Source organism: Rhinolophus hipposideros (genome assembly GCF_964194185.1).
Source record: "Rhinolophus hipposideros genome assembly, chromosome: 17".
Classification (NCBI taxonomy): domain Eukaryota; kingdom Metazoa; phylum Chordata; class Mammalia; order Chiroptera; family Rhinolophidae; genus Rhinolophus; species Rhinolophus hipposideros.
The window spans coordinates 21,679,224-21,706,592 of record NC_138063.1 but is presented as its reverse complement, the minus strand read 5'-3'; the positions used below and the strand labels follow the sequence as shown (position 1 = coordinate 21,706,592).

Here is a 27,369-nt window from a genome sequence, read left to right as displayed (position 1 = left end):
GAAGACAGTTTACTGAAGTTCCTAAGTGTAAATCAAACTATATTCTAATGGATGAATCTCACAAACATGGAGTAAAATAAGCCAGATAAAAGAGATGATTCTATACAATGTCCTTTACTAAAGTTTAGAAGCAGGCAAAGCTAATCTTTATTGGGGGAGGGAGAGTAACTGGGCAGGGATACAAGGTGGCTATCTGGGTGCTGGAAACCTGAGTTCATCCGGTGAAAATCCACCGAATTTTAATTTGTACACTTCATGATTTGTATGACTTATATGACTTTATCATTTGTAGACTTTGCTGAATTTGTTATACTTCAATAAAAGGTTATTCACAAAAACATCTGAATATAGTCTCTTTGATTTGAAAGAAAATTAGTTTAACACTTTGGGTTTATTAGCATTAATTTGGATGTGGCTTGCTTTGATTACCTTGATTTTTCTGAGTTAAAATTTACTGGAGTGTGAATGTTCTACGATTATTCATTTCACACTGCTGGTACAAACCTCTCTACTATAATGAGAAACTACCCAAAGTCAACTTCAGACTTAAGAAAAACACTTGAATCTACAGAATGAAGCCAAATTCACAGGCCCATTTGCATATGGCTTCATGGAGATAGAAACAAAATAATTTATTATTTGACCATCTCTGCTGCAGAGACATCTGCTCACAGAAGACAGGAAGTGCATTTATTAGGAGCAAGTAGGCACTGGATCTAAAGTCAGGAGCTCTAGAATCTCTTCTTGGCTTTGCAACACAGATATAAAACATTCTATCTCTCTTCTCTGTATCTCAGCTCCCTGTGCATAAAATTAAGAGAAAGCATATGAATGAGAGTCTGTCTTGGAAAGAGTTTTAAGCTCCTGATGAAATGTGACATAATTATCATGATTTAAGACAAATACTGAAAATTATCACTAATAAAGATGATGGCAAGAAATAGGCTTGTCAATTGCACATGGTAGAGGAGGCTTTTGATATACATAAGAAAGGCATGAAGGAAAGAAAAGGAACTAAGAGCCTATGTTGTATGGAGTTCTTTTTGCCAACAAATTCTATAGAGTTGAAAATATGTTCCAGAGGGAAGAATCATTCTAATGGGAATGGATCCAACTGATAAATGATCACAATCCTAGTTGGCCGTGAATACTTACAAATACTACCTCTGACATCTGAGTTTTTTCCTGACTTAGCAATTCCAATTGTTAGGTCATCTTAATGTATTGTTACAAAAACTACAAAGTCCTAGTATTTGCATTCCTTCAATTCTAATAATTATATATGTCTTCTTCCAAATAATCAAAAAGTTGCTTTTGAAATGTTTCGTTATGTTCTGAATAGAGTCATTGAATTTTGACTGTTTTCTTTTCCTTAGGAGTCCAGAATACTTTTTACTTTTAAGTTGTGGCCATGGATATGAACTTGAACCTGGCTTTAGCTACAGAGAAATTGTTATTGGTTTAGGGAAACAAGAAATCACTATTCCTAGAGCAGAAGTTCTCAAAGGTCTATATTGCCCCTAATTGTTCATATCTCCATCTGTCAGCAATTCACTCAAAGTCAGATTTTGGGAAGACTTTTTGGAAGCAAAAGAGAGACTGAGGAGATGAAACAGAATAAGCATGACTGTGGACCGTTTCCTTCAGAGGGGCAGTAATTGGGGTGTCAAGTAGAACCAGAAAGAGCAGAAAACCTCAAAACAGAATGAAGATCACTTCTGCAGACTGAATAGAAAATTTCCTTAGTTTTCGAAATTTTCCATGGAATTTATAAGACCCACTTAGCCATTCATTTAGGAAGTCCCATGCCTAGATATAACAAAGTTCATCAGTATACTGGCTTAAACACAGAATACAACTTTACCAATCCGTCAGGCTGTTTCAAATACATCAATAAAGAACACGGCCATGCAACAACAATGCAGAGAGTTAAGGAAAAATCTCTTTCCTCTGGTGAACTCACCTTTTAGCTTTTGCTGAGATGGGCACCAAGCTTTTCTTTCCTGATCAAGCTTGCTGCATAGGGGATCTGTAAGATAAAAAGAAGCAAAACTCTCCAGGTAAGCTAAATTTGGAGACAGATGTGTAATGGAGAGCTTTCATCATGCCTAACAATTTGAATACCAATGGATCCTCCCTGAGGAGAAAAGGTCTCCATCTGCTCAGCAGTATGGAACTTCTGGGATATACCAATTCCTAAGGCCTGTTAAAAAGCATGTCAAGGACAGAACAGGTGGTCACACCGGATTGTTGCTACAGCTAGTCTCGGAGGTTATTATGTGACATTTTCCTTTAAAAACTTTTTTTATATTTGTATTTAATAATATGGTATCCTTATTTTTTATTTAGGTACAAAAACTAATTTGTGATGTTATCATATATATCTAAGGTTACAAAACAAGAATGTGATTACAAACTAATTCAATGTAGTTTTTCTTTTAATTAGAGTGATAAAATATGCTATCATTACAAATCACAAATAAGAGTAACTAAACACAAACTATTACTCTGGGTAATTTCCCAATAACTACCAAGAAGCATCAGAAATAACTGCACTGAATGGAAAATATGACCCTGGATAAAAAGAATTCTACCTGGATAAACTTGAAAAGTACTTTTCACTACTGGGGCGTTGAATGACAGCCTGTCACATTTGATATGTGCAAATGGTTGAAATTGGACAATATGTATTATTTAGATTTGCCACTTCACTAACCCCAGTTAAACTACTCTATCATTATGTTACTTATCATCATCATTACAAGGCTAAACTCAGAACTCTAAAGATTCAAATAATTTTACACTTAAGTAAGTATTCAGCCTTCTAGAATGTAACACGAAATTCAGCTGTCATGTAAAAGCAATGAGGGAAATAAGATTATCGTCATTCAACGAGGCAACATTTTTGAATACTGTTATATATATCTCCCTTACTCCCAGCATATTTGCTTTGCTCTCCTGACCTACCAGTCCAAAAATATGAACTTTTATTAATGGGAGGGAGCTACAAGCATATGATGAAGTTAGTGACTAAGATTAGCTGGACATTTTGCTGTAATGACTGGTCAGTTAAATCAAACAGTCTTTCGAATGGAAAACAAAGGACAAGACTAAAATAACAATCTCACTATTTTGATATGCAACCACAACATAGATGTATCCAATAGGCACATGTCTGATAAAGGGTATGCCCAGCAGCACTGAAATTAATGATTCATAGAGTACCATAAAGAGTTCAGTGTCCTAATCTCATATTTTAGGACATGAGCTGAGATCAGCTAGATAACTATGACAAGAATAGCTACATGGCAACCTACTCTAGTTACCTCTTCTTTTCACTCTAGGTTATGCTATACCTGCTATTCACAGAGATGCACTGAATCTTGATTTTCCATTATGGTGCACGCTGCAATGTGCCAAAATACATGGATCACCTCTCTCTTTAGACGCATGATATAACAGAGACTTGAAAGGAACTATATTATTTAGGATAACAAGTAGAAATGATGTAAACCTTGGGGTATGAGGAATTACCTAATAGAATATATTTGTGCCACTCTCACATTTAGAAAGAGTCCTCAACATCAAGATTACATGAAATAAAGATTGAGTAAGTGTCTGCTCTGTACCAGGCACTTTTTGAGGTAAGTTACCATCACCATGGGCCATTTCATCAAAGCCACTAGACTACTCATCCTGACCCAAAGAAAACTGCCTGAAGGGTACTACTTTCAAATCTAGGTCAGAATGCCTTTTTCTTTCTTCCTTTCTTTCTTTTTCTTCCCTCCTCCCCAGAAAAAAACAATGTAGCTTTTCATTAAGATGAGAAGCTGAGGAAAAGAAAAAAGAACTCAGAAAAAAAGGACATTTCCAAATAACCGCATTTGATCCAAAATCTCCAGACTCGAATTTAAATGTGTATAAAGAATTATCCCCACTGAAACACTGATTGTTTCATTTCTTTCATTAAAACAAAATGAAATAAAAGCTGAACAAAAACAGAGACAAAAAAGCAAAAGGTTGTGAACTAAAAATCATGTATTTTTAATTCTAAGTCCTAAATCATCAATGGTAAAGAATATATTAGCAAATGGCTCAATTGTTAATGATAGCCACCCTATTTCATTGATTTCATTGAAATTATTATGTAACTTCTAAATTACCTAGTTGGCTCTAGTCTATCAAAAGTATTGAGGTCTCACCAAAATAAGATAACTTCTTAGTTTGTGCCAATAGAGAGTTGGACTGAGCTCAGACATTCAAGTGGGTCAACATCTTGAAAGCAGAACGATGAGAAAAGGCTCTATAACTAAGCAACAAGTGACTGCATTGTCAAAATGGCAATAGATCAATAATTAGGGAAGAACCCATTGTAGCCAAAGCCTGTCTACTGCTGGGGAATCGTAAGGCAGCTTCCATGGAAGTCCAGACTTGCAGGGACCTCCTTTTTGTTGCACATTTAGCCACAAAACCAAAATCCTCTAGTGGCCCAGGGATGTTTTTCTAAAAATATAGTTCAGAAATGTAACCATTTTACCTACTTTTTTAAAAAAAACACGTAAAACATATTTTAAAAATTCTCTGCATAGAGATGATAAAAATCTGGGCAAGTTTCCGTCCTGATGAACACTGGAGAACCTTCAAGAAAAGACCACATCACTGAAGAGCTGTGCCCTCGTCAGAGGGAGCTCTGCTCCTCCACCAATGGTAAGATGTAGCTCACTTTTCCATGCAAGGAAGCACTGTGCTCCTGCCATCTGGAAGTTGTAAACTGCTTTTTTGCAAGTCTACAGTGACTCGAACATTAGTACTAAATCTATTGATTGAACGTTCTTTTACTTGAGACTTTTTGTAATGGAGAACTTTGAGACCCTTTCCCCTTGGTTGTGTGTGACTGCAGCATTCTGGAGAAACAGCAGAGGGCACTTCAAGTCTAGCACATTTGCTCCATCTACGCGCCTCTAGGCAGCGATCCAGAAAGTTCAAAGGATGAGAATCTGAGTCTAGCCATTTATCTTGGGCTCTGTTGCAGCACGTCCTTCAAGAACTAATCTGAAAAAGAGCATGTCCTCAACTATGAGAGGTAAGGTCTGTATCTTATACTACAGTAGTACCTTATACAGAAATGCACTCGCTTAAAAAAATTGCTGTCAAATTAGCCATGAAAAGAAAAGGTTATCAAGACATCATAACAGTCTCAACTCATGCTGTAAATTATATTCCAGTCCTTGGAAAAACCTTAATCAAAAGGTTATACAGAGTAAAATACCTTTACCTTCTTTTTTTATAAAAAAATTGAAATATGATTGACATATAAATATAACATTGTATCTGTTTCTTCACCTTCTTCTTAACCCTAAGGGGTGATGAATTTTGTTCTTAAAGTGGGACACATCTTTTCTAGAATCACTACTCACTTATGAATGAGAAACCTGTGGCTCTTTATTACATTGAACAGTAATGTCATGAGGAACTTGCTAAATTCTGTAACTTTTTAATTTGGTTCATAGTGAGAGGAATATATTTCTTTGTTGGTATAAATAAATCCGGTTTAGTCATAAAAACATTTTAAGCATTTGAAAACCCAGGGCAGGGGTGAGGGACTTTAACACAAACTGTGTCAAGAAGTTTAAAACTAAACTTTTTTTTAAAAAAAAAAGTTAGCTTGTGGTCATGTGTAAATGTTAAATAAACTGCCTATGCTTTAAATCTGACATTGAGATAAATGCACATTCATTTATAAATGCACAAAGAGAGTCAATCATTTGTCTCTCTAGTCATCACAACTTTGCATTTAACAAACTGGAAAAGGAAGCAATGGTGCAGAAATTATAGTCAGTGGAGAATCTAAAAATGCAGGAGCCAAAGAAATTCATAAGTTTTCTTTCTACGTCAATGATACCCAAGATGCTTTCAATATAATCTTTTGAATAAGAACACTGTGTAACAGCATAGTATAAATGCATTGTTGGTCTATGGGACTCGTTACAAAATATGATGGCTTTAATATATTTGAATTCTCCATTATTTCAGGATAGAGTGGGTTTTTATTTCATCTAAACGAAAAAAAAATGTCTATACTGTAGGCAGACGACTATTCTGTAATATATGCTCTGTAAACTTTAAATATAAAATAATAAAATAATTTTAAGTGAATTGTTTGGTTCTCAGGGAGCAAAGCATGTAACCATATTTACTGATGAATTAGATCATTCAACTAAAAATACCGAGAAAGTTGGTAACTGTGATACCAGCACCTTCTTGATACTCTTTAGACATAATTTTTTAAAGGCATTTCCCCACAGGTGATAATTCCCATTAGCAAATAAAACAAGCTGAATAGGGACTAAGTAAATTTCTATTCAAGTAACCTTGAGTCTGCTGCCTCAATTCTAAAGCAGATAGTATAATGTAAACACAGGTTCTTCCTGCACAAAAATATCTCCAGCCACCAAAGCTTAAGTAGTTCCACTATTAAAGCACTACTTTAAGAAGGGGCATGCCCTTCAATCAATCACTCATACTGGCATAGTATTTTATGACTTGCATGGGCATTTCATGTTTATTACACATTTACACCTTACTCTATCCCTATCAGGGCACTAGGTTAGACCTTACAAGAGGTCCCTTTGGTTGAAGAACTGACACTTAATGAACTCTATGGGATGAGTCTTGAACTCAAGTTTGCAGACCTTAAAGCGTGTGTCTTAGTCACAAGGCCAGTACAGTAATATACAAGCTCCACGTAACTCAATAGTAATGCCTTCCTTTAGTATTTATGGTAGTAGTTACTCAGCATAAAAGAACATTTGAAGAAATCAGGACCAAACCAGGGAAATTTGGAAAAATATTAAGACCACAGCTATGTGAAGATATCAGAGTTGGGGCAGGGGCTCTTCATGGGTGGTGATTCACTCAACAAATGTTGACTGATAGCTATCTGATGTTAGACACTGTCCTGGGTGCTGGAGGCAGCAAGAAAATGCTTGGCATGTTAGGGGGTAAGGGAAAGAAAAGAAGGAGAAGAAACAGGAGGGACACATCATGTCTATTTCACCAATTTTTATGTTGTTAGCCTAGATGTGCCTTTGTGGATTTCAGGAATCCACATACCTGCAGGGCTGGGGGGAAAATTTCTAGCTTCTCCCAAAGAATTTAATTTGCATCCAGAAATAATTTACTATCTAGTGGAAGGTGAGTTAATAACACTTGTCTAAATAAATACATATGACCAAATATTTTGCAATACAGAACCATAAAAATGTTTAGTAATACCAATTTGTATCATCCATGTATCAAATATGTCAAAAGACAGGAGACATTCTTTTCTTCTACGTATCAGTACTGCCTTCTTATTACATGGATGCAATATCATTTACTCTTTTACTAAAGAAACCAAATGTCAAAGAAAATTAAGACATTAAAATTACATAACTGGCCTTAGAGAGGGGTACTGAAATAGTTTCTTTTCCTTTTTTTTTTTTTAACTTTTATTTATTTGTGTTTTTCCAGGACCCATCAGCTCCAAGTCAAGTCATTGTTTCAATCTAATTGTGGAGGGCGCAGCTCACATAGGTCCACATGGGGATCGAACAGGCAACCTTGTTGTTAAGAGCACCGCGCTCTAACCAACTGAGCTAATTGGTTGCCCCAATAGTTTCCCTTTTTAATGCCCATTTTGCTAGACTCACACCACCCCGAAATCACAAATTTTTGGTTGCATATATGACAATTTTTGTCTTAAGAGTCTGAAAACAATGTCCTGAGTAAAATCAGTAAGGTCTTAACATTTTGTATCACTTTACTAACAATTGTCACCCCAATGCACTTTAATTACAAAGAAAAATTTATATCCCTCTACCTCCAATTCTATATTACAGTTCATCCTCTGGACAAAGAGAACAAGTATATTCACAGTAAATAATTAGTAGCTCTTATTTTCTAGATATCAAAAGCTAAAAATAGTAGATACATTTTTTTAACCTCTGCGGGGGAGGGTTAATTGTCCACTGATTAAGAAAATCCTTTTGCTTTCCAATGAATTTAGGTGCAAAAAAAAACTAACAAACTAAACCAAAAGAAGAAGAAAGATCCTGTTTAAGAGGCGTCTTATGTTGAGGTGGTTTTCAGAACTGAGAATTGGGAACCAGCACTTACGATCGAGAAAGTTTAGATCGAGAAAGGTTTAGAATGACAAGAAGCACTTTTAACAGAGACCCAGAATGGGGAGAAACACCACGAAATACAAGGTGACTTGAAAAATGACTCTCAGCAATCTCCATTCACACAAACATGATTTCTCCTATGGAGAAAGGAAACATTAATAACCATCTTTCTTAAATAGTCCTGACAGAGAGCTAGATACCTGGCTCTTGAGACAAGACAGGTGGCTATGCAAAGATACATACTTAATGGTATAAGGATGACATGGACCGGCTCAGAAATGCCAAGCAACCCAAATTTTAGCAATCATGCTATGAATTATACTGAGAACCAGTATATGCCTTTATCCAGGTGATTGAAAATACCCTGCAAACACTGAGCAGAAATTTCTCCATTGTAATCATGAAAATGAGGAAGCTGGGGAGACTGGTTTAAAAGCACTAGTGAATAATACCAGGTATATCTGCGTGGGGACAGAGGGCAAGGAATCCATTCAGAGGAAAACAAAAAAATAGACTATTTATTTATCAGACATCTTCCTGTTTTCCTGTTTCTGTATAAATAGATCTTGGTCAGTGTCCACTTGTAGACATGATTAGAATAGCGTGAGTAACACACTTCATTTGGAAATAGGTCCTTTCTTTTCATCTTTCTAGTGAATTGAATTGATTAATTGTGTTATACTATGTTCTATTGCCAGTGGAGAGCCTGGGTCAGGTCTGGGTAGTGCAAGGAGGGGGAAGATGGAAGACAATTGCCCTTCACTGAGCTTCTACCACATCCCAGCACTGCATTCGGAATTTTGCAGTGAAAGACGATGCAGGTAGCTCTGGTTTGCCCACAGAGACAATTCACACATCTGTCTATTAACACATGGTAGGTAGTTACGTTCCGAGGAAACGTACTGACACATCTGTTTATCCTGTGTCTAAGTAAATCTCTTGGTAATTAACATCTAAACCAGCTGACAAGTAAGTGGACCAATGGATTTCACAGCAAAAATCATACACATTGGGTGGTTTGAAAACAAGCCCATCCAGTTACATTTATTTTTAAGCAGAAATGCATCTTACAATTTGTAACTGTTGCACCATTTCTTCTCGGTAGGCTAGTTCCCTTTTCATCTGATCCTGAAAATTATCTAGTAGGAGAGAGACACAGAGAAAGAAATTAATTGAAGTGCAAAATCTACTTTTAGTATATTTAGAAAAAAATATTACTGACAGTCCCGTAGAAACCTCCTCCACCTTTCGGGTATTTAAAAAATAAATAAATAAATAACATGGTTGCTTGAAGGAATGTTTTCAAGACTGTCATTTTAATCAGAATAGACAGTAAACTCTGAGAGGGTAAGGTCTATATCCTATATGTTACAGTAGCTCATAAACCATCTAGTACAATCCCTTGCATATAATCATTACTCAGGAATGTCTGGTGCAAACGTGTTCACTAACTTTGCTCACTTGAGCAAGTCACAGGTATTGAGCGCTTTCACTGTGTTCAGAAGTCCAGAGTGAGTGAGAGGGTGAACCTGAGATCACAGGAAAGGCAGACTCTTGGGCCTGGAATGCCTTCTGGGTGATAAGACATGGGTCCATTAGATATGCCTGCCTGGCTTCACTGCAGCTCTTCTCACTCCCAAGAGAGGGATACACATACTCTGGCCTGAGTCTCCCAACCTGCAAACTCTGTCCCTGGATCAGCCGTATTCTATGGCTCGCCTTGGGTCTGCAGAGGTTCTACAGAGTTCGCCTCAATCTGAGAAGGGAGGAGCTGTAAGAGATATTGTCATGCAAAATATCTTTGCCACTCCGCACAGCGAACGTTTTTATTGCATTCATGGAAAGAAACGACTCCCTGATGTGTACCACGTTTTTGCATCTTTTCCATGGGATCTCTTTAAAAGTGTGGGCTTTGGCTAACCAGCTTTTGCTGCTTTAGATTTACATGGTTTCATCTTGAATTTGTGGTGGAAAATCAGATCAGCAGTTGAAAGAAACCAGAAACGTTGTCATCCTCTTTTCCTCTCTTCTGCCTTTCACCTGTACATCCAATTGGTGTGTGAGTCCTATACATTCCACCTCCATCCTCTCCTCTCTTGGCCGGTGTTACCTCCCACATGCAGACACCCCTTCCCTGAATAGTTTCCCTGCTAACCCTCTTGCCTCCAGTCTCTCCTCTACGTTCCTTTCTTTCTCCCCTGAAAAAAATCTGCACTGGCTTCCCATCGCTTTCAAGCTAATAAATCCTTTACCACTCGTGAGATGCTGAGCACTTAGAAATTAAAAACATTTTCCTTTTTCCTTTTTTGGCATCTACCTTTCCATACTGTTTGAATTCCTTCCCCTACCTCAAACGTGTTTTATGTATGTATGCATTTATTTATTTTTAGAGACTTTATTTTTCAGAGCAGTTTTAGGTTCACAACAAAATTAAGAGGAAGCTACAGAGATTTCTCATCCCTACACATGCAGAGCGTCCCCCATTATCGACCCCACTCACCAGAGAGGGACATTTGTCACCAGGGATAAACCCACAGTGACACATTATAACCATCCAAAGTCCATAGGGCTCGCTTAGGGTTCACTCCTGGTGGTGAACATCCTATGGGCTTGGACAAATGTCTAATAACTTATATCCATCATTATTGTATCATACAGAGTATTTTCATTGCCCTAAAATCCTCTGTGCTCTGCCCCGTTGTCCTTCTTCTCTGCCCCACTCCTGGCAACCATTTATCTTTTTATTGTCTCCATAGTTTTGCCTTTTATAATACATTTTTCAAAAAGACCCAATCCCTACTTTCACCTCTGAATTTGACGTGAGAGGTCCTGTTCTAGAGGGAAGCATGTGGTACAAAGTAAGGGTGGAGGGAGAGGCCCTCATTCCCTCAGGGAGTTAAGGGGGAGGAAATGCCTGAGCAGAGATGTGGAGAACAGTATTCCACACAAAGACGTGGAAGGAGGAGCGAGGAAGACTACTCAGTTGGTTGCAGCTAAGGGGGGGGGGAATTCCCTGCACCCCATCACCCACCACACCACTCTCCAGTCCGCACATGCATTTTTCTTTAGCTTCTTTCTGTTTGCCACTGCTGTGGTCTTGCTCTTACAGTAAACAGCTCCCTTTCCTTCAAAGGCCAGCCTAAATGTCATCACTTCCAGAAAATTTTCAGTGGTTTTCCTGCCTCCTTCTTCCAGAATTAGTCATCCTTCTTTGTACTTCTCAGTACTCTATACATACTTCTATTAATACATCCATAATACCTACTAGGATTAGTTGTTTTACCTCTGTCTCCCAGCTAACCAGCGAGTTCTTGGAGGGCAGTAAGGTAAGTTTTAGACTCTTAAAATTTCAAAAGCCCACCACAGTGCTTGGTACACAGCAGGGGCTATTTAGTGAATGAAGAGTGAAAAAGAACACTAACGTATCCACCAGAAGGTCTGGATTCTGCCATGGACAGTAATTACTCCACTCTGGGGGCTCAGATCTTTATCTGAACAAACAAGGGTGTGGAATGATGTGCTCGGTAGGTCTTTTCTGGCTCTAGTGCTTTAAGATTTGGTGACAAGGTAAACTGGTTTAGCTGGGCTCCAAGCACCCAGTTCTGTCTTTCCTGTGCTGGGCAAGGGGGAGTGGGTGTTTTTGACTTACACAGATAACAATGAGGGGTGAGGTACTATGTGAGGGGCTGGCACCCACCCCGCCACCTCAGGATGCTGTGGAGCCAGGTCAAAGGCCATGGGCTGGGCATCGGGTAACAGGGAACAAGCACTCCACAAACTGCCCTGGTTCCAAGGCCATTGGCCTTTTACCCAGGCCCAAAAGCTTCCAGGAAGATCGGGGTGTTTTCCAGACACCAGGGCACATCCCAAGCGGATCTCCCTCTGTGAAGAAAAGAAGTGTCCTCTGAGCCTGCATAGGTTCCTCTGTCCATCTAGGGTCCCGAGGTGCCTCTGACCAGGGTGGTGAACTGAGACGGACTAGGAATAAGGGGCCACCTGAAGCTGACCTGGCTGGGGCACCTATTTGGGACCCTAGAAGATGCTAAGGGCAATTCAGAGTGGAATGGTGATAATTAGCCCTTACTTAACTCATGCTCTTGCTTTATGATGGTACACTTAATATAATTATTTAAGTTAAAATGAAAAAAAATGAAGCCACTAAAGTGTTAGGAAAAATGGTGAATATTTTATAAGATTGGGGTGGGGAAGGGCATTAAAGTCAAAAACCAAAAAGGGAAATATTGATAGATTTGATTAAACAAGAATTCGAAACTTTGGTATAACAATAAACTACAAACAAATTAAACTCTGAAAACACAAAACAGCATAGTCAACATTTAAAAGTAATTGATACAAACAAAAGTATATTTGCGATATGACAAGGAATTAATATTTTAGTACATAAAGAATTCATATAAATCAATAAGAAAATGAACATATCAAAAGATACATGAGGAGGGAATATAATGAGCATTCACAAAACATACAAATGGTGGTCGACGTGAAAAGCGTTCAAAATCCCTAGCAATGAAAGAAAAGGAAATATGAGGTACCATTTTTTCCCCCATGTAATTGAGCAAAAATGAAAAGAAAAGATATGTGGTGTTCCAAGGATGGGCATATACTTAGTACAGCCTTTCTGAAAAGCAACGTGAAATGACGTATCAAGAACTTAAAAAAATTCATACTCTTTCACATATATTAAAAAGGCTGAAACTCTAAAATGTTAACATTGGTTATCTCCAGGTGACAAGATTATAGGTGATTTTTGTTTTCTTCCCTTTGTATTTCTGTTTATTTATGATTTTCTACAACAAGTATGTGTATAACTTTTTTTGAGTCATAAAGATTGTTCATTGGCAAATGGAAATCAAAAATCTTAACATTTTTGCTATGTTCTAAAGAGTGATGAAGGCACCATTTAACTAGAGATGAAAAAAATCACTAAGCCAATTTCTCTAATGCAAATCACTTAATACCCAACTATTTTTGGAAAACAATAGTATAAAAGGAGGGAGGAGAGAAAAGCACTGAAGCCCAGTCTGCCAGCCAGCACAGGGGCAAGGGCTGCGCTCCATCAATTTACACAGTTTGAAAATCCAAAGCATTTTCCAAATGACAACAAAAAGTATCCAGCCTACATTACTGGGACCAGAAGTAAGAAAACCCGTATGGTACCTTTGGTTCACCTGGTATATCCTACTCGTCAAGCAACAGGCGTTGGGGCTCATTTTGTTTACAAAGACTTCACTTTATCAATGCTTTTAAACAACTATTGTGACTTTTGACCTATACAGTGTTTTAGAATTCTGCCATCTCTCCTCCTCCAGAGGATGCTACAAAAAAGAGAGAGGAAGAATGGAAACCACTGAAGATAGAATGAATCCAGTAATAGCCACAGGTGAAAGATGGGATAAAGATGAAATGCAGTTTGGTTTTAATATGAAGTAACTTTAACAGTAACCTGGAAGCGTAATACTTTATAAGAATCTAAAATGATGACAGGGTCAAAATCTACTACTTAAATTTTTCATAAAGCCCCAGTCATTAGGTATTTTCTGTCATAACCAACTGGCCTTTCCACTCAGTTCTCTCAAGTACCGTGAATTTGTCATCAGACCAACAAATCCAAGGACTCAACTCATGAGCCCTCACTAATCTCCTTTATACAACAGATTTCAGTGATCCAACCTCATCTTTCATTGTCAGTTTTAATCTCTTTGAAGATGATGCCAAAATTTGTCCCCATCATGTTATGTGCCCATAATATGCCAGGTACTATGTGGGCAGCCACCGGAGAACACTCTTTCCTGAACCTATGTACAAGGCTGCGAGGTAGAGGAGAGTAGTACATGGAAACAATCAAAGAGGAGTGAAGCTATAAGTAAACAAGTAGGACTTCAGCAAAGGGTGCCTACTGCAAAAGTGGGGAGGCTTCTGGGGGTGCTGGAACTTGATCTGTGTCCCAAAAGATGAGGACTACCTAGATGGAGGGGGAGATCTTCCAGGCTAGAGAAACTCAGCATGCAGAGGTGGAAAGCGAGGGGAGAGAGTTATCTGCTAGAGAACTGGAGCTGTGCAGGGGGAGACGTGGAAACAAGCCTGGAGAGGCAGGGTGGGCTAATTACGGAGGGTTTTGAGAGGCAGTCAGGAGTTAAATGAGATGCAATATGATCAGCAGTAGGGAATCACTGTGGCTTCTTGAGTGGAAGACTTGGAGCTAAAGTAGACTTTTAGGAAGACTGGGCTATGGTAGTGGGCAGAAAGGGCTGGAATGGGGGAGGGAGGTGAGGACCCAGGGCACCAGCGGCTGTGACGTGGCATAGAGAGGGGCAGAGGGCCTTCTCTATGCGTAGCCTCATCCAGCAACGCTGTAGCAGCTCAGAAGTTATGCTGATGGCTGGTGGGAAGAGTGAAATGAATGAAAAACTACAGCAAAGGGACACATGCTATTAAAGGAAGGGTTTTGGAAGAAAAGGAGGAAGAAGAGACAGATTTACTAGGGAAATTGGACAGTGTGGTGGCAAAAATGACTTAGGGATTTGCAGCTGCTAAAATGATCAGGCCAGTCATTAGCGGGGGAATTTGGAATGGTGGCATGTGGGGGCTGGGTCTCTAATCATTTACTCCTGTTCCACTAAACATGACTGTCATTGCAGGACATTTGACTAGCCTTCCTATTGTCATCTCAAAGTGATCTTGTTAAGGGTGAAGCGCCTCCTCATCCATTTCCTCTGAACACCCATCTACACCCAATTCTAGATTACATTTCTCCCAACTTTTCCTTACAACGCCCTCCCTACCTCTCTTCTCAGGTCCTACCCAGTTTGTCAACTAAATGCATTGTCTGGTATCAAACCAAATTCCACTGCGTGTTCCATCCTCTATAACTACAGCCCAGTAAATCTCCAAAAGTTCTGGCTTCTGATATCCACTGGTTTACTAGCAAGTCCCTGCAGGACTGCAAGGGTCAAACTTTAAAATGGAATAGGGCAGCAACAACTCACATTACTACACGTCGGTCCCTGCGCTGAACACTTTATCCATGTCACTCACAGCAACCCTTTGAGGTAGGTGGTAGCGTCGTTTTACAGGTGAAAATGAGCCTTGCCTAAGGTTTCTCAGTGGGGGAGTCCGGCAACCAAATCTGGAGCCTCGCTGCTAACCATCCTGCTTCTCGGCCTCTGCCCTAATGGCAAACGCCTGCCTGTTTCGCTTCTGTCCTCCTCCCAGCATTTCCCCATGGGGGCTTGCAGAGTATGCACAAGAGCAGCTCTGGAAGCCTCCATCCTGGCAAATGGAGAGACAGGCTCATTCTTCCTCCTCCTGTCAATCTCTGGCCTATCCCTCAAGAGACTTGCTTTCTCCTCCTTCCTCTTTCCTCTTCCTTCTCCTTCTCCACTTCCTTTTCCTCCTTTCTCTCCTCCCTTCATCCTCATCCTCCTTCTCTTCTTTCCTCTTTCTCTTTTTCCTCTGCGCCCTCTTCCTCTTCCTTTTCTCTCCTCCTCCTCCTTTTCCTCCCTCTAATCTTTGTTCTTACCTTTATTCATTCCTGGGGTCCTCTACTAACTCTCAGAACCACGAGAAGCCCATGAGAAACTCAGAAATGTGGACCCATTTTAGGAAATGTTTTTCTAGAGCTCAATGTTAATAACCTCCTCTCGCCTCCAGCTTCGTTATCCCCCATCATCATCGCAGCTGACATTACTGGGCGCTTATCCCGTGCTAGGCGTGTGCGCAGCCCTTCATGTGGGTCCTCTCCCTTAGTCCTCTCATCCTTCTATGATACTGGAATTATCTGGGCCATCATACAGTTTCCAAGGTCCTACAACCAGGAAGCATCAGAGCCCCAAAGTGTACTCAGGTCTGGTTGATTTTTGAGCCTGGATTCCTAATAGTCACTCCCATGTGACAGTTTCGCCTAACTCCACAGCGCTCTAAGCGACCTGGATTTTTAGGTGTCCTAACTGCGAGTGTCTGTCCACCTCCTCGTAAAAAGCTCTGCAAAACTCTGGCTGGGATTCCTCTATGCTTCCTTTGGATGCGGCTTCACCAAGTTCCGTTTTCCCCTCTTCATCTGAGTAAATCTAAATCTGTCTGCCAGCCTCACGGCCTCTCACATTCAGTTAACCAGCACGTAATGTGCACCTGCTATTTTCATTGGTGTGAAATTAACTGCCTCTTTGTGGTGTATCTAAACCACGCATTATTCAAACTTAGGCACACACACACCACTTCCTTGGTCAGTGGCACACACTGCAGATAAAAAAAGAGGACAATTTTGTTGTTGTTTAATTGAAGTGTTTCGTATATGTGGTAATCACAGATTCATTTTAGTTCAGATAAAAAGGCTGAATGACAAGTCTGAATCATAGTTGGCCAGTTGTACTATAACATTCTAATTTAAAAAATAGACACAGGTACACGTTATATAGTTAAGCGGTTAATAAGGAAAATGTATAAATGATTATAAATTAATTTGTTCAAATGATTCATTAGCCTTTATTCATGGGATAAATTCTGGCTACACTGGCTTCATGGGAAGGTAGGTGGGCTCTTGAATGATTCAATGGGACTTGGACCCACTCTGCTGGATCTAAAAGCAGCGATTTGCCAACTCAATAACAATTAGATAAACATCAGCTTATAGAGGAAACTAATCATTTAATGTTTGCTCATGGCTGCGAGGAATGGTGCAATCTTTCTTAAGACACACTGTTAGAAAGTAGAGAACGCTGAATCCTTTGGAAGCATCTGCTTTGTAAGGTTTCAAAGATATTTTTAATATGTTTCCTTTTTCCTTGAAGCTTCAAACGTCATGATGTTTCTAGCACACTGTCAAAAGCTACTGGCCATTCTCCTCCCTTCAATCTTATTCTAAGCCTCGGCAGGCATTCTCTAAGTTCCAAATACTGAGTTCCAAACCTCCCTTGTGGGTACTAGGAGATTACAGGTTTGGCAGGCCCTGTTGCTCCTTGCCGTCAGAGCTCTTTTCTGTCATGCGTCCGCTTCAGTTTGACTGCGCTAAGCATTCTGGTGGAACTCACTGTGACATGTGACCAGGAACCTAGTGTGATTCAAAAACATTGCCCCGAGAGGGCACCTCTTTCAGTTGTGGTGAATGCAGACTTTCATGATCATATTATTAAAATTGTCACAATTACTGGAAAATCTTCTTCCAGATGCTGGTCTATGGCGCTAGCACAGGAATCGCCAACATGTATTTTGTGATGCCCGGATTAATAAACAAGGGCCACGCTGACATTCTAAAAAAGTGACCCAGAAAAAATTAATAGTAAATGTATATAATTTAAAATATAAGCATTCATACTATTTTCTTTCCCAGTTTCCTTTGTCTTGGAGAGAGCACTATGACTGAGTAAAACTCCAAAAAACTTGAAAAAATGCTATTGTGATGTATATGTCCAAATGTGACTCAGACCAGGGCTGGTAAACTTTAGAAATCTGGCCACCTACATAAAGTCTTTCTGAAATTCCAGGACTCTGGGAGTAGAACCAATAGTTTTTCCCTACAACATCTCCTGCCACCAAAGTTGGAATGGAATTTTAACATTAAATATGGATAGAGAATCCAAAACTACTAAAATTATACTAATTTCAATTAACAAAATTAATATGTGTATACACTGAATTGTTAAATTTTAAATCTTCATGTTTATACATATCTCAAACACCAACCAGCTCTCCAGCTAGCATTATCTGAGATTAAAAATTAATTGTTCATTTGTTTTTCCTACCTTAGAGAATAAAAATACCTGAGTTATTCTTTTAAAACATATATATAATCTAGATATACCTGAATATTTAAATACATCTATTTATTTAAAGTACATTTGCATATATATTTAAAAATACACAATTCATACACACAGATACACACATACCAATACAATAAATACCAAAAGTTCTTGTAAGAAATCTCATCTGTGAGCTGATTCAAAGCATAAACAACAAGCTAAGATTTCCAAATATTTAGACAGAGACCACAGGAAGACCAAATGGTGCTTTACAGTCACTTACTACTTAGAATCATAATCTTACGCCTAATAATAGAAATGTCATAAAATATCATCATGCAATGAAATGAAAGTGATTTCTTACTGAATACTGGGAAAGATGTATTTCCTTTTAACACTTGGAATTCTTGTTCTAGTCGTCTTCGTAAATCTATTTGTTCAAATAAAACCTTCTGAAGTTCTTCTAATAAAGAAAAAAAGAAGAGTCATTTTACTAATCTTTACAAATAACTCTCCAGAGAACTGTTATATATGGCAATTTATTATTATAAGATGAAATATTTTACCAGTTTAAAGAGTGTTGCATAGACATAGGATAGATTTTGTGCAGAAATCCATGAATATAAATCAATGTAATATATTATTTTAAAGTATTATATTACAGTGTCATGTATTGATTGATATGTATGCATTAATCTCAATTATATCCACCCAATGGTCCATATATTATTCATATGTTGCTTGTCAAGCTTAAAATATGGCATAGAACAAAAATATCCTCCTATTATCTCTATAGCATTGTAAAGCTAAGAGAAGTTCTACAGAATTAAAACTTTTCTTTACCTTTCCCCATATTTTCTACATCCTTTTTGAGTGAATGAGGTGAATTTGTTTCTTGTGTGTGGTCACCTTTTAAAAAAAGGAGAAAAAATATTAGTTTTCTGTAGGCTGTTTTCTGCAAGTTTTTCTCTTCATTTTCTTTTCATATCTACAAAAGAGCTTATTATTTAATATAACTTGAAAGTGGAAATCCTCAGAACCGAATGTCCTCATTTGCTCATGCCCAATTCCCCTGAAGCGTAACGGGGAGCTGGAGAAAATGAGGGTACAGTGTATGTAGCCTGTGATGGCAGCTCCGTGAAATCAGATTCCTGATGTTAACCTTCTTCCAGCCTCCACCATTATCCATCCTTTACAATGAAGGCAATTGCTAGAATGGGCAAGAGAGGAGTCGAACACTCAACATTTCTGGAGGAGGTTTCGTCAGAGTCCCTCTCCTTTCAGAAGTGAAGAAGCCTCTGTCTGTTGGAAGGCCCTCAAGATGGTGGAAGCAGAGGCCTCTTACCATCTTGCGTCACCAAAATTTGGAGCAATGACAAAGAAAAGGGAGGATGTTTGAGTTGTTCCTGGGAGAGAATTTATAAACCTGGAGCAATTTCCTAATAACTGACAGTTTTTCTAAATCAACATAAAACAGAGACGTGAAATAGTTATCTTATGCTACTTTGTAATAGTCACATGCTTGCTGATAGCTTCCTAACTACTTAGATTTAACCAATAAAAACTCCATTGTAGACAAAGGTTAGATTGTTTTTCTTATCTGTTTTGCTTATATGCCAACTAGAATGATGGCAAGCTAAAGAAATGTATTTATTTACACTCATAAATTGAGTCTACATAACCCAAAAAACATAAATGAATCAAAAAAAATCCAATCATTCAGCTAACCAGAATTTTGTTTTCAAATTTCTATCTGTTATCTGCGACTACCCACATAATGTAATAAGCTTTCCATTCCATCTGAAGAGGTATGGCAGTACAGACAAAAGTGCTCTGAGGTTTCATGCATCCCTCCTTCCTCCCCCCAGGTCAGCTCCCTCCTCTGTGCTCTTGGCAATGTGTGCTTACTTTCCTTCTGCACCCACTAGGTGCCATGCTACTTGAAGGTATGGGCGCTTTCTTTCCTGCATGGCCAGTGCCTAGGATGGTGTGGCACACGTAATAGGTATTCAATAAAGTGTCTTTGGTTGTCACTGAAAAGAACCCCAGGAGGTGGGTAAATTCTAAATTAATAGCACAGGCCAGAATGTGTCATTTCAATTCTCTCCTCACTATTTATTTATCTCCCTTCCTCAGCAAGAAATGGAATGTAATGGCCCTGGGCACTTGTAGGAATACTGGGAGATTTCACCTTCAAGGTAAAAATTCCTGCAAAGAGGGAGACAGAATTTCTCCCCAAGCAGTGGCCTACAATATTAAGGACAGACAGGAAAATCCTTCACATGATATTACGAATGGTGATTCTGCATTCCATCTGATGACTGTTGGGAGTACATGTGTGCATACATGTGTATTTAAATGCATATATGTAAATATACTATATGCAAATATCTCTGCACACATACATAGTTAAGGTGCTTTCCTGCTTCCTATTACTAGGACAATAAGATCTTTGGCATCCATTAATTCTTTCATGTCAGGCATTTTCTCTATTATCTAGATCATACTTGCACAAACTCATTCCCACTCTCATCTTGGATATGACCTCTCTCTGCAGGCTTTTAAACATTACTACCTTGGCATTCTTCTCCATGTAATAAAATAATGAGGAAATATCTGTGAAGTAGTCTAAATATAGACCTTAATATAATTCTTACAAAATACTACTGTCTTAAAGAACAGTAACATGCACGTTGATAACAAATCATAAATATGTGAACCGAGAATAGTGGTATTTTGAAGTGAAGATAAGTGCATATTATGTGCAGTTTTGCTGTGTTTGCTCTAGTCTCAGTTAGCAGGTTAGGTGTGTAGACCTTTCATACTCACATACAATATTGAGTCTGAACAAGAGAAGAAACAAGTATGTACATATCTCTGCATCCATTTACAGGGCATAAAGAGATTTTATCCCAACTACTCAAAACTTGATTTAAGTAACATATTTTATTTCCAAATAGGCAACTTTAGAAACCAGGTGCTTAGTGCATTATAGACCAGATTCTTTCCGATTCATTTGTGTGTTTGTGCGCTGTCTGCCTTATATTACATTTCAATTAGATCATTAAATTAAAAAATTAAAATATGATATGTTAAAATGCCTTTCTTTTCCACTTCACAATTAGGAGGTCTACATAGGTATGAAACCATAAAACAAATGGCCAGTAAATGGAAACTATATTAACCACAGGCAAATCTACTGATGATATTAATAAGCTTTTTTGGGGCCGGCCCGGTGGCTCAGGCGGTTAGAGCTCCATGCTCCTAACTCGGAAGGCTGCCGGTTCGATTCCCACATGGGCCAGTGGGCTTTCAACTACAAGGTTGCCGGTTCAACTCCTCAAGTCCCGCAAGGGATGGTGGGCAGCGCCCCCTGCAACTAGGATTGAACACGGCACCTTGAGCTGAGCTGCCGCTGAGCTCCCGGATGGTTCAGTTGGTTGGAGTGCATCCTCTCAACCACAAGGTTGCTGGTTCTACTCCCGCAAGGGATGGTGGGTTGTGCCCCCTGCAACTAGCAACAGCAACTGAACCTGGAGCTGAGCTGCATCCTCCACAACTAAGACTGAAAGGACAACTTGAAGCTGAATGGCACCCTCCACAACTAAGACTGAAAGGACAACAACTTGAAGCTGAATGGCACCCTCCACAACTAAGATTGAAAGGACAACAACTTGACTTGGAAAAAAGTCCTGGAAGTACACATTGTTCCCCAATAAAGTCCTGTTCCCCTTCCCCAATAAAATCTTAAATAATAATAATAATAATAAGCTTTTCTTTTCATCAGCATTGTGGAGGTTTGATTAATATTTTATATCACTGTCTATTTCAAAGAGATGTTTTGCTGCTTCTCAGTAAAATCTGCCAATTTTGAGCTCAAAATCTTTCATTTACAAAGGGTTTTTTTAAATGGTTAAATGTTAGGTAAATAAGGAGCACAGACGCTTCAGCTGCCTTTTAAATATCTGGACCGCTGCCTTTTGTATATTACTAATCTGTAAAAACCAGATTGTTAATGGTGGTTAAAAATGACCTCTGGGAGCCTGGATATGTTTGTTCACTATTACTGCTAATGTTTTCCATCTGGTTAAAAAAAAAAAAAAGGCAGTCTAATACTAGATTAAATAAATGAGATTTAGTTGACAATGAGCTTCCAATTTTTATAAATATTCTATTAGGTTAAATATATTTTACTTTTCCAAAAATAATGAATGGGTTTGGAGATACCCCAAAATTAAAATTGTTGTTTTCCTTCTCACTATGTTCCCCCTTGTAAAAAGTTACAAAGTGTGTGTGTGTGGGGCATAGATATCTTTGTCGTGTAGAATTCTAGGAGAGAAAATTACAACATGGAAAGAAACTCTTTCTTGGAGGCTTGGCCTGAAATATATCTTCAGTCAGACAATTGGGTGCCTTAAAGTCAGAGAGTAATGGATAATTAGGGCATACAATGCATCCTGTGGATTGCTGTGGCCAGAGCTGCTGTTCAGGGATCTGTGTACACCAGCACTCCACAAGTTCTCATTCGTGAGGCCAGCTCATTGTCACTTGTATCCTTGCCCATAAATCCTGCTCACCTGGCAGGTAGAGGCAGCTTCGTGTCACATCAGGAAAACTGCACCTTGCTGAGTGCAGTAAAGGCCAGAGAGCTTGGGGCCCCATGGTTCCTGCTTCCCTGTTCTCTCCAGGGTCCTCTAGCACCAGATGATCCCACATCCCAGGTGACTGTTCCCCCCCACACTTGTTTCTGCCCTCACACAGCCATCAGAAACTGGAATTTCAAGACGGATGGATATGAGAATACGCCGTGTTTAAGCAGACACGAGCAGTAAAGAGAAGGAGACTGGGTATCCAAAGGAGAAAAGAACCAAAGAACGGCCAATAGATTCATTAGCACTACATTTCAAAGCACAAGGGTAATTCTCTTAAATATCATGTCACACCTCTGCTCAAGAACCTGCAATGGCTACCATGGTCTACACTGCAGAATCCACTTGAACTTTCTTCCCTGGAGCTTCCAGGTTCTCCCATAACCTTGTCCCATCTGGCTGAGCAGAGCCATCTTTCTCTATCACCAAACACAAACCCTTTACTCTAGGTGGGCCTTTATTTCTCACATCTGCTGGCTCTGCCTTACGTTGTTTCTCTTGCCTAGTGCTCACGCTCCTCCTCTCCCTGTCCATCCAAAATCAGCATGCCACCCAAGTCCCTACTCTTCTATAAAGCCTTTCCCAACTTCTGCAAGTGCTGGTGACCTATTCCTTCCTGGTCTAAGTTCTAGGTGCTGGTTGTCTTGACTCTGCCACTTTGTACCCAATATTCTGGTGTTTTACAACCGATGCAAGTCTAGTCTTTCCTAGCTAGAAAATCTGCTTTCTGAGGGCAGGGAGACCCTGCTGTACAGGTAACCCTCATCACCTCCTACCCTAGGGAGGGGTACTGATACATTCCATGAATGCTGTTTGCACTTAATTCAACTTGGTTTGTGAAAGAAATACAAACTAAAGTTATTGTAAATCCTCAATGGTCACAAAGGGTTTGTAAGCACTAACTCATTCCTATGAATGAAAAAGCACATTTTGATCCATTTACATAGTCTAAGACTTACTCTGTATTTTCAGTTTACTGGGAAAGTTTGTGATGATTCCATTTCTATTTCTATCTGACATTTTGAAATTTCTTTAGAGATAAAATCATAGCACTGAATTTCATGCAAAACATGAAAAAATATTAATGTATATGTCTGCTGTTGCTGCTGACAGAAAAAATACCTGACATTTTTAGAGCTTATTTAATTTTAGGAGCCAAAGAAGTAGGTCAGATGACCTGTTCTGTTGGTGGTCATGGGGTAGGAGGAAAAGCTGATTAAATAGACATTACTGTTCTCAAGCTAAACTTGAATTTAATACATGAGATAACTTAAATATTGCATCGTGTGTGTGTGTGTGTGTGTGTGTGTGTGTGTGTGTGTGTTACAATTTAAAATTTGTATGAAGAATAAAAATTTGGGCATCCATGCACCCTTTCTATTGGAAATACATTCTTCTTCCCTTTTCATCCCCACATGGTCTCCTACTTCGTGTCTTGGCTGTCTTCCTTTTCAATTCTCTCTTGAGTCTGCAAATAGCGCTCAGAGGCCCTGTCCCAGCCAGCAACCCCAGGGGCCAGCAAGTTGCGTATCACTGAAAGGGCCACTGTGTTCCCCTAGGATTGTTGTTGAAAACACTTGACGGAAAACATTCGGAGAAAATATTTCCTTTTATAGAAAGAGTGTTATTTAATTGCACACTCAAGGATAAATTTAATCAATGAAACTATTTTGGTTTGGGGCTATGTCTATACATGAAATACACATGTACTCTAACATTGGGATGGAGAATAAAACATTTTAGTTAAATATCGAGATGTTTCCATGGTTGGTGAGGGCTTCTGTGCTACTTAATGTGTTCTGGTGCAGGGGTGCAGACGCTGGAAGGGAAGGCATCATCCGCTAGCCAGGTTACAGTCTCTGCCTATAGTTCCCCAAAGCAGTGTCATGCCCTCAGGGCTGGTTCCACCTCTCTCCTCCCAGCCAGCCTAGCAGAGCCTGGCCTCTGTTGAACAATGAACCAAGATCCCATTTATAATGTTTAATTCCTAAATAAACTCTGAATTTTAACAATGAAGCTTAGTTTTACAACCGGGATTTAGTTTAGATTTTCTGGAATTTTTATTTTCTCTTTCCCTAACAACCTATCTTACAATTTGAATGGGGTCAAAGATAATCTACAGATAGAATAACTAGGACATTTGCCAATACCCAAAATTTAGCACGACATATGGTTTAAAAAGGGTTTTAAGGACACTTTGTGTTAAGGCATTTAAAAAAAATCAATTACACAGAAAGCAAAGTTAAATTAATTTTCTCCTCTATCAATGGGACATGGACTTCTGCTAATTTCTTGGTGTTAAATTCTACATTAAACTCTTCCCCTGTGACACTTGGCACGTTAGTGAGGTCACAGAACAGAAGAGAAAAAAAATCAATACCACTGGAGAGTGTATGGTACAGAATGAACTAACTAAATATTAACTCCATTAGTGAAAAACAGGAACAAGAGCAAGATTCATACTAATGGGGTTATAGTAAACTGAGAGTTATGGCAAACATTATAATTCATGACCAAAATTTATTGTGAGGTGCATACACACTGCTTCTGGAATCAGAATATCAAATATCTTTGATTAGTGAATCTTAAGTTCATTCAGAATTCTCTTGAGTTTTAGAACTTGTGTTACCAATTTATGCTATTTAATTTTTTTTCCTGGAGAGCTTGGTTTTGGCCTTCTCTATATCTTTGTTTCATATACATTTTTAAAAATCACAAGTAAGAAGGGACATTTTTCATAAATAAAAAGAAACTGATATCTGAAAATATGGGGATTATTTAATTTTGAATACATATACTGAAAGACCTAAAAAAGTCATTGTTCATTAAAAGGTCAGTATGTATTTAAAGATGGGAGATTTTATCAAATTTTACAGGTGGATAAACTGAGGCACAAAGTAGTTAAAGGGCTTACCCAAAGTCATCTAGTAAGTGAGAGAATTAAAACTCAGATCTACTAGTCTGTACTTTTTAGAATTTTTCTTCTTTTCCTTTTTCTTAAAAAAAAAAACCCACCATAAGCATGTTCTAAAATAGAATGGAATAATAAATCAGAGTGCTTCATCTGCTGTATATTCATGAGAAGTGTAACTGCTTCTTACTATTCTCAGAAATCCATCCATAGCATATTAAGTACACTAGAGAATCATGCCAGTTGAAAATCAAATTGATTTTAAAACTTCTATACATATAACAAGATGCAGCCACGCTTAGAGTCCAATGGTGCTGGCTTTTCTACAATGAAGGGGATTGCAGCTGGGGAGGAGTCCACTTTAGGTGATTTCCTTGACCTGCAATAGCTTTGAGCTGCTGTCTTACCAGCTTACCCCACTGCATTCAATTTCAAATCACTTAACTTCACTAAAGTTATTCAAAACAGATATGCAAAACCTTACTTGGAGATTGCAAGAAAATGCTGCCATTTATACCTTTGAGTAGGTAATATTTTGACCAAACAACCATCTCTCTAATCTATATTACTTGGCTTTAAGCCATGGGTCTAATTTTAAGGAGACCTATAGGTAAACATTTTACTGGCTCCTAAGGACTTTTGGGCTGCTTAAAAACTTCATGTCCGGTCCTTCTAATTATACAGAAATACAAATTCTGCTGTGTGGAAGGTTGATGACCATTAACAGGGAGATGTTTAAGAAATCATTGAAAAATGAAATCTCTTTGAAATTGCTGAAAAGTAACAGTTACCAATAAGGCTGAAAGGATGAAAGGAGGCTAAATTTAATTAAAATGACGAACGGAAAAATCAACTGGAACTAAGTATCGCTGCTGATTTTGTAGTAGGGATCCATTAAAGCAAGTATCTACCATTTAAAGTATCTACCATGTTTAGAGAAAGGTCAGAGAAATTTCTTGACGTACTATATTTATGATTGCCAGGGGGAGGAAATTCACACAAAAAAATTAAAAATTGCTCACTGACTTATTAGGTAATTTGAAAAGACATTTCAATTCCTTTACGTTACACTGCATATGTACTGAATTAAAATACTGATATTTTCCAATAACAATGATTGAATTAAACACTGGCTGAAGGACACATGGTTATATAAACCTGATTGGATGGTATTTTGTGTAGACCAGGATTAGTTATTCATGCTGGTTTACAGCTGATCTGCTCCCTTCTTTTGATGAGAAGCAACTTGAGAGCAGAGACCGGTGTTGGTTGTATCTCTGAATCTCCTAGTAAAGTGCCTAGCACAGAGCAGGCATTTTGAAATATTTGGGGAGTAATTGAGTAAATAAAAAAATGAATGCTATCATGCACACAGGGAAGTTCACACTTGTGGCATGGGGAGAAATAACTCCACTCACAAGCAGAGCATCCTTGCTAAAGCATTCTACTGCTACCAGCCCAAAGGAGCTAACTACAGGTTTTCATCTCTTTGGGTCCTCTGGATTTTTGACACTTTGCTAAATGAACGGATTCTTGGAGTCTGACCACAAGCAAATACATTAAGACCCAAATATAGGCCAATTGGGTGCCCACTCTGGGATTTTTCTCAAGTGTGCATTCCAACGTGAAGACCATTAGCTAATCCTTGCTATAAGCAAGACAGCTGAAGGTACACCAAGTCCTCCAGCAACCCAAACTCCTTAACTAACACTCGGTGTTTAAAACATCTCCGCATTCTCAGAAAAGAAACCATGAGGATGACGTTCTTGTGACCTGTGATTCCAAGATAAATTTAACAAAATATATTCCTCACCTGAACATGTGTTCATCTCAATAATGTTTTCATCCTTTCCAGAGCCCACCTGTTTCCCATTCAACACAGATAA

The 27,369-nt window shown here is 38.7% G+C and overlaps 1 protein-coding gene across 1 annotated transcript in view; it reads right to left on the bottom strand.

The window, feature by feature from the left end:
- Positions 1 to 1,966: 1,966 nt before the first annotated feature.
- Positions 1,967 to 27,369, bottom strand: part of SKOR2 (SKI family transcriptional corepressor 2) — a gene marked incomplete at both ends in the record, with an annotated part of 32,658 nt that continues 7,255 nt past the window's right edge. Inside the window, 4 exons of the mRNA XM_081078309.1 lie at positions 1,967 to 2,029; positions 9,237 to 9,304; positions 18,288 to 18,386; positions 18,767 to 18,832. Coding sequence (XP_080934435.1) covers positions 1,967 to 2,029; positions 9,237 to 9,304; positions 18,288 to 18,386; positions 18,767 to 18,832 — 296 coding nt within the window. The remainder of the gene's footprint in view (positions 2,030 to 9,236; positions 9,305 to 18,287; positions 18,387 to 18,766; positions 18,833 to 27,369) is intronic.